The sequence below is a fragment of the Lynx canadensis genome, chromosome B2, assembly GCF_007474595.2.
Source record: "Lynx canadensis isolate LIC74 chromosome B2, mLynCan4.pri.v2, whole genome shotgun sequence".
Classification (NCBI taxonomy): domain Eukaryota; kingdom Metazoa; phylum Chordata; class Mammalia; order Carnivora; family Felidae; genus Lynx; species Lynx canadensis.
Window position 1 is genome coordinate 125,411,493 of NC_044307.1, and position 11,095 is coordinate 125,422,587.

Below are 11,095 nucleotides of genomic sequence, written 5' to 3' on the forward strand. Positions count from 1 at the left end.
CATCTGTCTGCGTCACTCTAGCTGTGTGAAACTGAAATTTGATTCTTAGATAATTTCAGGGATGGTTTTATGGGTTCCAAGAGATATTATTGAGAATCTGGAGCTCACTCGGATAAATGAGATGAAGCTAAAGCTTCTAAAGTGAACATACCTTCTCTGGCATGGAGTCCCGAGTGTGTCTGAAGATGCCCTGAGGAAATATGTAAAGGACACAGGCAGAGCACGCGTTATTATGTGGTCCTACCAATGAACTGTTTTGGTCCCAAGTTTTGCTAGCCCCTTCTGAGCACCCAAAACTTCTCATTCCTTAGAGGGCTCGGAGCGTTCCTGTTCCTTTATATAGTTAATGTTTGTAATTCCGTGGGGGCATCAACAACCCGGCCTGAGAAGAAAACGGTGGCCGTAGCGTTTGTTCAGTTTAGGAACTGATGAGATGGGAAAAGAGAAATGGAATCTAGAGTGAGCAGGGGCCCTTTCAAAATACTCTGGGCGCTTAGATTGCGGGCCCCTGTTGCAGGCATAAGTTAGAAGATCTTCGATCCTAGGGTTCTATGAACCTACACATAACCGTATTCTTAGGACGAACATAAATTTGGACTTAGCATGAATCTTGCAAGATGCCTCTTTTTCCTCTAAAGTATTTTGAACATAGTACTAAACTTTAGAACCCACAAAAATCATCTCTGACTGGACTTTTGCTAATCTAGTCTAACAGAGACGTATGGTAGTCCTATTCCAGTTTGCTAGGCATTATAGAGACTGATAATTTAACGTGTCTTCATAAGGGGAGCCTCGGTGACTCAGTGGGTTAAGCATCCGACTTTGGCTCAGGTCATGATCTCACGGTTCATGGGTTCAAGCCCCACATCGGGCTCTGCGCTGCCAGCTCAGAGCCTGGAGCCCGCTTCAGATTCTGTCTCCCTCTCTGCCCCTCTCCTCCCTTCTCTCTCTCCTCCTCCTCACAAAAATAAATAAAATAAAGTTTCTTCATTATGAGAAGGCAGGAGAGTTTTTAAAAATATGAGGAATAAATAAGATTTTGGTACAGGCATACCTTGGAGATATTGCAGGTTTAGCTCCAGACCACTGCAATAAAGCAAATATCAAAGCACGTCAAATCGGGGCGCCTGGGTGGCGCAGTCGGTTAAGCGTCCGACTTCAGCCAGGTCACGATCTTGCGGTCCGTGAGTTCGAGCCCCGTGTCGGGCTCTGGGCTGATGGCTCAGAGCCTGGAGCCTGTTTCCAATTCTGTGTCTCCCTCTCTCTCTGCCCCTCCCCCGTTCATGCTCTGTCTCTCTCTGTCCCAAAAATAAATAAACATTAAATAAAAAAAAAAATTATAAAAAAAAATAAAATAAAATAAAAACACGTCAAATGAATTTTTTTATTTCCCAGAGCATGTAAAAGTTATGTTTACACTATACTGTAGTCTATAGAGTGTACAATAGCATTATATCTACAAATATATATACACATACCTTAATTTTAAAAATACTTCATTGCTAAAACTCATCTGAGTTTTTAACACGTCATAATCTTTTTGCTGGTGGAGGGTCTTGCCTCCGTGTTGGTGGCTGCTGACTCATCGGGGTGGTGGCTGCTGAAGGCTGGGGTGGCTGTGGCACTTTCTTAAAATAAGGCGACAGTAAAGGTCGCTGCATCGACTCTTTGACATATTATTTCTCTGTAGCGTGCAATGCTGTTTGATAGCATTGGACCCACACTAGAACTGCTTTCAAAATGGGAATCCATCCACTCAAACCCTGCCACTGCTCCATCAACTAAGTGTATGTAATCTTCTAAATCCTCTGTTGTCATTTCAATAGTCTTCCCCAGGAGTAGATTCCATCTCAAGCAACCACTTGCTTTGCTCATCCATAAGAAGCAACCCCTCATCCATTCAAGTTTGATCATGAGATGGCAGCAATCCAGGCCCATTTCCCGGCTCTGCTTCTGATTCTTGCGCTGTTTCCCCCACACCGCAGTTACTTCCTCCACGGAGTCCTGAACCCCTCAGAGTCCTGCATGAGTGTTGGAATCAAGTTCTTCCACGCTCCCGTTCATGTCGATGTTCTGACCTCTTCCCATGAATCATGAATGTTGTTAACAGTATCTAGAACAGTGAATATTTTCCAGGTCTTCAATCTACTTTGCCCAGATCCAGCAGAGGAATCACTGTAACACCTCGAGCCTTATGAAATGCATTTCTTAAATAATGACTTGAAAGGAGAAACGGACTGCAGAATGGCTGTTGTGTTAGCAGGCACGAGAACAGCGTGAATCTCGTTGTACATCTGCGTCAGAGCTCGTGGGTGACCAGGTGCATTGTCAACAGGCAGTAATATTTTGAAAGGAATCCTTTTCTCTGAGTAGCAGTTCTCAATAGTAGGTTTAAAATATTCAGTGAGCCATGGGTAAACATGTGCTGTCATCCAGGTTTTGCTGTTTCATTTATGGAGCACGGAGTAGATACGGCATAATTCTTAAGGGTTCTAGGATTTTGAGAATAGTAAATGAGCAGTGGCTTTAACTTAAAGTCACCAGCTGCATTAGCCCCTAACTAGAGAGTCAGCCAGCCCTTGGAACCCAGGTACTGACTTCCCTCTAGCTATGAAAGTCCTAGATGGCATCTTTTTCCAACAGAAGGCTGTTTCATCTACATTGAAAATCTGTTTAGTGTAACCGTCTTCATCACTTATCTCAGCAGATCTTCTGGAAAACTTGCTGCAGCTTCCAATCAATACTTTCGATTAGGGAAACAGCTTCTTTCCTTAAACCCCATGAACCCACCTCTGCGAGCTTCAGACTTTTCTTCTCCAGCTTCCTCACCTCTCTCAGCCTTCACAGAATGGAAGAGAGTTAGGGTCTCGCTCTGGATTAGGCTTTGGCTGAAGGGAATGTTGGGGCTGGTTTGATCTTCTATCCAGACCCCTCGAACTTTCTGCTTGTCAGCACTAAGGTTGTTTTTCTTTCTTATCATGTGTGTGTTCACTGGAGTCACACTTTTAATTTCCTTCAGGAACTTTCCCTTTGCGTTCACAGCTTGGCTAACTTAGGCTGGAAGCTAGGCTTTTGTGCCAGTCTCGGCTTCCAACACGCCTCCCTCGCTAAGCATAATCATTTCTGGCTTTTGATTGAAAGTGAGAGACCTGTGACTCTTCCTTTCACTTGAACGCTTAAAGGTCAATGTAGGCTTATTCACTGGCCTAACTTCAATATTGTTGGGGCTCAGGGAATAGGGAGGCCCAAGGAGAGGGACGGGCGAAGGGCTGATCAGTGGGGCAGTCAGAGCACACGTGTTTATCAATTAAGTTCACCATCTTATATAGGCACAATTCATGGCACCCAAAACAGTTATAATAGTAATATCACAGATCACCCAAACAAATAATTCAAAAGTTGGGGCGCCTGGGTGGCGCAGTCGGTTAAGCGTCCGACTTCAGCCGGGTCACGATCTCGCGGTCCGTGAGTTCGAGCCCCGCGTCAGGCTCTGGGCTGATGGCTCAGAGCCTGGAGCCTGTTTCCGATTCTGTGTCTCCCTCTCTCTCTGCCCCTCCCCCGTTCATGCTCTGTCTCTCTCTGTCCCAAAAATAAATAAACGTTGAAAAAAAAAAAAAAAGAAAAAAACTGTAAAAAAAAAATAATTCAAAAGTTTGAAATATTGTGAGAATTACCAAAATGTGACACAGAGACACAAAGTAAGCAAATGAAAACACAAACAAAAAACCCACTCTCTGGGAAGCACAGTAAAAGCGAACTGCAATGAAACGAGTTACGCCTCTAGCCTACAAAAGCTGAAAATCAGGTATTCCTACTGTCAGAGGAGTCTCTGCTATTCCTTGTATGGATGAACTCAAAATGACAACTTCTAGTCGCTACATTCAATTAGTAAAGACAGATTTATTGCAGCCCAAAGACAGAAAACTCATTCGCACACTGGCAGGGCTTAGCCACACCTGAGAGTTCAGCTGAACCCAGAGGAGAAAGCTGCTAATTCCCCTAAATCCTTTCTCTTAGGCATGGACCAACATGATGCTAACAGTTCTCAACCAGATTCAGATCCTTCCAGACCAGACCTTCACGGCTCTCCAGCCTGCAGTGTTCCCGTGCATCAGCCAGCTGACCTGTCACGTGACCGACATCCGCGTGCGCCAGGCCGTGAGAGAATGGCTGGGCAGAGTGGGCCGGGTCTACGACATCATCGTGTAGACGACTCACTTTGAGGAAGTTCAGTAGCAAGGGTTAGAGAGTGCCTGCCAGTCTGATCGCGTTATCCCCACCACCAGCCCCACCAAAACCAGTGTCTCAGAGAACAATCTGTTGCTCCCTAACACTGGGGCCAACCTGGACACTAACCTTGTATCTGGATGACACAAATGATTCTCTGATTTTGCACATTATTGCAGAAGAGTCTCCATTCCTTGATACGTTTCTAAATCTTGATGTTTATTTCCCAGTGCTTTTGCTTGCGATGTTATTCCCAAAAGGATCCCTTTCCAGGACTACCCCTTTGAAAACACTACATTGACCTATGATTTTTTTTTTTTTTTTTAATGGAAATGTTAAGGAAATATCTGCTGGTAAGTCAAGCTGATGTGTAAGCACTCAGGCATCTAGTAAAGACATTCACTGGAGGAAGATTTTCTATTATGATTATGGGCTTATTAGCAGCTGGAAAAACATTCTTGGGGGTCATAAGAAAGGGATGGCTTCCTCTGTAAAATATCCCAGAACATTTCAAAGTCGTCCCAAACTGTCAAGATTTTCCAGTTGGTATTCACCAACTTCTTCTAAGGTACGTTTGTGCCTTTATTTCCCTATTTCTAAAGGAAGAAAATGCTTTCCTGGCGGGGTTTTAAGTCTACGGGCTGGCAGCCTTTGACACACAGATTGGCTGACACAGATGTTGCCAAGAGACAGACTGACCAGCCACCCTGGCTTCCCATTAGTCTTTGCTTTTGCTCCCAAGGCAAAACAGGAAAGGGAAAGAAAAAATGGTGCCTTAGTTTTTTGTTGCACAGACATTTCTCTGCTCCACAGTTATCTGAACATAGGGCAGAACCTTGGGTTTTTAAGGAAACAAAACGCTAAAATGCAACTCATTTTGTATCCGCACCTTCGGAGGAAAGGACTCAGTTCTCCATCCAGTGAGCAGACTTCTCAGGGAACGGGGCAGGAAGTGTGGGGTAGGGAGACAGCTGGAAGGGGTGAGAAAAGAGATTGTGACGAAGTCATTTTAAATCTTAAAATATTATACAAGCATCACATAAAATGAGGGTGTCAGGCATACAAGCTCTGGTCTCAGAAGAAAATAAAACTAAAGGAGAAGGGGACACAGAATGAAATTTAGAAAATTAAGTTTTTCAATTTCAAACACTTCTCCTCTCTGGCAAGTAAATTTACTTATGTCTGGTGTCTTTCCAGGCTGTTCTTTTACATGAATGTTTCTTTTAGATATCACTAGGAAATTAATTTGGAAACTTTATCATATTTACAGTACACTTAATAGTTCTTCAGTTATAATGATTGAAACTCATCAAGCCCACTCGTGTACATTCTAGAAAGTAGAGTTTGTTGCTAAGATACATTATCATTTTCCCAGCCCCTAAAAACGTGTTCACAATGGAATGTCATTGAAAAATAAAACATCAACTCTTCAGTACAGAAGTAAGGATTTCAAACCAACAACTTTGCTCAGTGCTAGTATTTGTAAACTTCATCTTAACCTTGTAGATATTTACATATTTCTCAAGGAAGACAGAGTTCCCTGATTTATTTAGGCAATCTCAAAGAACCCCATCATTTCGTATGCCATCCAGAGATCACAGCAAAATCCAGAAGGCATTTTTCCAGTACCACAAAACCCTCTCTTTGCCTTCAGGTTTTACTCATTAGACAACAATTCAAGTGTAAACACAGATCAACTATTTGATCTTAAGCAGTGAATTGTTGGAACAGCAATGTATTTAAGAGTATTCTATACTTTTAAACTTTTTCTATTTTGGAAGTAGAATGGAAAGTCCGATACTTTTCCTTTGTTTTCACAATAACCACAAAAAGAAACAGAACCACCGTGATATACTGCTTCTCTGAGGTTTACTTCCCCTTTGTGAACCCATGAGGACTACAAAATTAACTTGGTGGGGGTGAGGGCCATGGGGTGGGGTAGGGAGGAAGCTTCAGAGAAGCAGAGTGTCAAATCCATGATTATAACATGTTTACATGTAGCAACTTTTTATATAGCATAAAAATTCAAAGCCAGTCTCAATTTAGAATGTCACGTCCCAGAATATGTTAGTTGTTTGGAAATCAGAATTCATTCTCCCATAGACTCTCTCTCATGAGATCCAAGGCTAGTTTATGAAAATAAATTTACCCCGTACTATGTGCAAACACTGCTCTGAGACTAGGACTCATTATAGGTTCGAAGAGTGAAAAAGTGAGAAAACGTGCATAGCTCTTTACCTACAATTTTGTAAGAGGGTTTTAGCCCTTTCCCATCATCTATTCTATAGCCTACCCCGAGGCCCATATTGGTCTCAGCTCACCTTGATACTTCCCAGAGGTATTTGCTGTTGTCAAGAGGACATCGCCGGAGACAAATAATCTCTAACAAATAGGACTTCAGGTCACAATGACGTCTGTCTTCTCCAGGAGTGGAGAGGAAAGGGAAATAATTAGGGACCCTCGGTAGATGAGTGGTCCCTTCCCTGTTTGGCCCCTCACACACTTCCAGTGTCTGGGTTTCTGCCTCTCTCCCTCTCTTCCTTCACTCCATCTCTCCCAAGGTCTCTGAAAGACCAAGGTCAAGACAGCCTTTGTGGCAAAAACAGTCATGACCATGTATTTACTGATCTAAGCAGAATAAGATTTTGCACGTCACTTTCAGTTGCCTGTATTTACTGCCCAAAGTGTGTTACCCTACGACTGAGACGTACTCTCTTTTTCTAATATTTTGGTAAAGTGTGCATCATGAAAATACCTAGAAAATTCAAAGTGTTTAGGAATTCCTGACAGCCAAGTAGACCACACGCATCATCAGATTTCTCCTTGCCATGAGGACATAGGTTTGATGGAGGGCCAGCGTCTCGCCTAGCTCTTGCCTCTCCTGATTAGCTTCTAAAAATGCTTAGGCTGCTTCCTTACACCATGTTGCCATCTCTCCCCTTATGATTATTTTGTAGCCTCCTCCATCAATATACAACTAGGGCACTTTCTACCATCTTTACGCTATATAATGACCAAGGCAGCTGCTAACCTATATAATGGCTCAGATTAAATTATTTTCAAACATGACAGAATGTTAACATAATTCAAAAGCACCTTTAAATGGAAACTTCTTGGTACAGTGTCACCAGGCTTTTAGTTCTTGTTGTTTCAAGGTTTATACAGAGCCCGTTGAGACCATCAAGTAGCCTTCACTGTAAGAACGTAATGCAATTATATGACAGAGATCCCTGACTTTCCCCAAATACATCACAGGGCTGCTCCTGCAAGAAGGTTTTCTTTCTCAGAAAAGAAAATCCATTTGTGTCCGCCCTATCAGACTAAGCAGAGTGAAGACCTTAGTTTGGAGCCGGTAACAATTGCAAGAGGTTACAGACGACAGAGAGGAGGTGACATTTGTTGAATGCCACCGTGACCGGAGACCTGAACCTACATTACCCTTTAGCTCTCACGATAACCTTGTCAAACAGGTTCTGTTTTCCTCATTTTTTTCAGATGAGGACACAGACCCAGAGAGGTTAAGATATTTGCCCAAGATCACCAGTAAATGGCAACGTTGGTTGCAAAAGAGGTGTTCCTGAATTCAAAGGCCATGCTCTGTCTACAATACAATGCTCTAAGGACACAGAGTGAATACATGAGTGTTGCCAGGAATTAAACAGTGAAAATGAGTTGAAAGTATTTAATCGATGTCTCATATCTGCAATCCTAGGAGGATTTTTTCAAATAGGGTTTTAAAAACGTGTTCGTTCATAGAAAGATCATACATAATACAATGTTTTGGGGTGTTTGAAAATAAAATAAGGTCTGAACTTTAGTCTTAAAGCAGACCCTCAGTGGTAATTTAGAAAACTTGCCAAATTAGCCGGAAGTGATGGAATATTACTATTCGGGGCCAGCTGTTCTGCAGGTGTGCATGGCAGTCTGTGTCCAGAAGGACACGCACGATTGGTAAACTTTTCTCAATTGCCGTTTAATCACTCAGAATCAAGTGCCCTGTAGCCAACAGTGCCTCTCTACTTGCTTCCCTGGGAAGTAGATGGCAGTAAAAGTCATCATCAAAGTTTGAGAATATGCAGAATCCGTTCTAACCAGTTTTCCACTGCACTCTCTGAAAAGGAAGTGACAGGTAGGACAAGATTGTTTAAAGATCCAGGTACTGAGGGCATCAGGTCAATATCCACCATGTGCCATATGCCTCAATATTTCTACATACTCTGCAGACAAGGAAACAGATGTAAGGAAAATCCAACATATGACATTAAGCGGGTGACAGAACTTGGATATGCATGGGTACCACTTAGGTGATCCTGGTGACATTTAGTGTGGCCTTAGAAAAAGCAAGAGACTCTCTTTAAGCACTTTTTATTGGAAAAAGGAGCTTGTTATGGGGCAAGATTTAATGAAATCAGTAAAGAACTCATAATTATGCTTCATCAAAAAAAAAAAAACTATGTTCATTCATAGTGGAACAATCTAGAAAACTGTCTCTCTCCTTTTATGAGATCCTCTTCCTCTGCTTATAATGTTTATATTTGATGTGGAAGTAACTAAAATTTTAATACAGAGTTTTGGACTAGAACACCATTTAGATTTCCAAAATACAATCATTGCTTCAGGGAAAACAGACCAAAAAAAAAAAAAAATTATCCCGGGGGATAATTTATGAGAAACTCAGTTGAGAACAATATTCAATTTCCTTGTTAACAATGGCACCTCTTACTAATTGAGGAAAATGCAATACAATACCACTAGCACCATATAAAACCTTTCCCCTGTATCTTTGTGTAATAATGCGTGAGAGTTCCAGGGAGGAGAGACTGGCTGACCATCTTAGTAACAAAATTACAGTCAGCTACTGGTGCATCCCATCCAGGTATGGTCCTTCCAGCTTGTCAACCACCAAGAATTGCTGCGTATTATTAGTTCCTATCCTAAAGTTTTTAGTGGTTGTTGTCTAGTATCTTTTGACTTTGCTCTTAGGTGGTTCTCAAACTTTGGCACACATCAGGATCACCTGGAGGGCTTGTTAAAACCCAGGTCGTTGGGCCCATGCCCGTGGTTTCAGATTCAGTAGGTCTAGAAATTTCCATTTCTAATAAGTCCCCAGGTGAGGTCAGTGCTGCTGGTCTGGGGACCACATTTCGAGAACTGGCTTGAAAAAATTTCCAACTACTGCCTATGAGATCAGCCTGACTTATCAAGCTCTATAGAAACATCGAACTGAATCTTGGGCAGACACCTTGGGATTGGATTCTCTACAGCATTCCTACTCAATCTTCCCAGTTTCTAGGTTTATTATGCCAACAATTAGGTTTTTTTTTTTTACAAGCTAGAAGACAATGAATGTATAAGTTCAATGAAACAGTGAATTCTGTGTAAGCTTCTCGTCTTTGTATTTAGAAACACTGGTTATGGATGATCATTTGTATGATGTTGACCCTTTGACTTGTACTGAGGTGATTTTAAATTTCAGTATGTAGTGTTTGAGTTTCTTCTGTCATTACAGTTTTAATGAGACGTTTCCATCTCAACTCCATCACAACTTTGGCTCCTGGCTTCCAGAAGTTTTGAGTAGTTGCTTGCTTGCCAGTAGGTTTCTCTCATTAGTCACCCAAATATCAACACTTCAAAATTGTATTACACTATTAGGCGTAGCTTCATCTTAACTGTCTGGTGTAAATTAATATTTTAATTCTTATGTACCTGTGAAGAGTCTACCAAGTGGCTTCATGGAAATTTGCAAACTGAACAACTCCCTTTTGAGCAGTACATGTGCCTGTTTGAAGGACTTTTTGGTAAGTGTGTTTGTGTTCATACCTGCACAGTAGAGACCGTATTCATTATCTCATCTTCCAGTGATGGGAGAAATGTTCACGGGCATCAGCAGGCTTTGGGAATACAGTGAAATTATGTTAACTTAAATATAGGTGGGGCCTATGTTTCTTAACACTTCGTCTGATTAGTTCACTTTGGAAATTCTTTTTTCCACCAAAAAAAGAATAATCAGGGAATAATTCAAGAGGGAAAAATTAAGTACCTTAAAATTATCCATGGATAAATTATATTAATTATATCATTCTTATTGATTTCATATTCTCTAAAGCCTTCTGCTTAAATACGCTGACATCATTTAAATTACTTTAGATTGTTGTATGAATAGAAATGACTATATTTACGAGAGTTAGTGAGATCAGAAAGCATATCAAAGGGTTGATGGTATTAAGGAGTCAAGTTCTTGCCTCTGTGGATGGAAATAATTGTTTCAGTTCACGTTTGTTTTCCATAATCTGTTTTGGAAACTCTGTGTGCATTTAGTTCTTTTAATAGTCATTGGTTTTCAAATTAAATTTAAAATATTAATCTCTAGGAATAATTTAGTTCCAACTTATTTTACCAACTGGTGCCAAAAAAGGGAGCGGGGGTGGGGGGGAAGCTAAAAGCCAACCTTTTGAACTACCACACAAAATGTTTTCTCTTCAAGCTAGGGAATCTCAAGCCCTGACGTTACCAGCCACAACAGTCATCCAGGGCTACCTCATGGTCATGTGCAGGCTACTTTGCATTCCTCCCATGGAAGTTCTTCCATCTGTATTTTGTTGGAAGTGGTTCTCTGTAATAAAAATCGGTTCCCCGCTGAATAGGCGAAAATGGACAAGGATGAGTGCTTTTGATATTGTGGGTTTCACTTCAGTTGAAGCCATGTGATAGGATATCCAGGTATGGCATGATAGGGGCAGGAGCAGGTGCCCAGAGGGAAAGGCTGCTTTCCGTTATTTTTGCTTGTTAATTTGTTTTCAACGGGTGGGTGGGGGTGGCTAAGAAGAAGACATTTATTGCCCTCATCATGCCAAAAGACTATTATTCG

General features: G+C 41.6%; 1 protein-coding gene across 2 annotated transcripts in view; it reads left to right on the top strand.

Moving 5' to 3' along the window:
- The window catches only part of ARFGEF3 (ARFGEF family member 3), a 184,107-nt gene extending 173,229 nt beyond the window's left edge, over nucleotides 1-10,878 (top strand). For both annotated transcript variants that reach the window (XM_030316441.1, XM_030316442.1), the window contains one exon: nucleotides 4,018-10,878. In XM_030316441.1, coding sequence (XP_030172301.1) covers nucleotides 4,018-4,209 — 192 coding nt within the window. In that variant the 3' untranslated portion in view covers nucleotides 4,210-10,878. The remainder of the gene's footprint in view (nucleotides 1-4,017) is intronic.
- The last annotated feature ends 217 nt before the right edge of the window (nucleotides 10,879-11,095 follow it).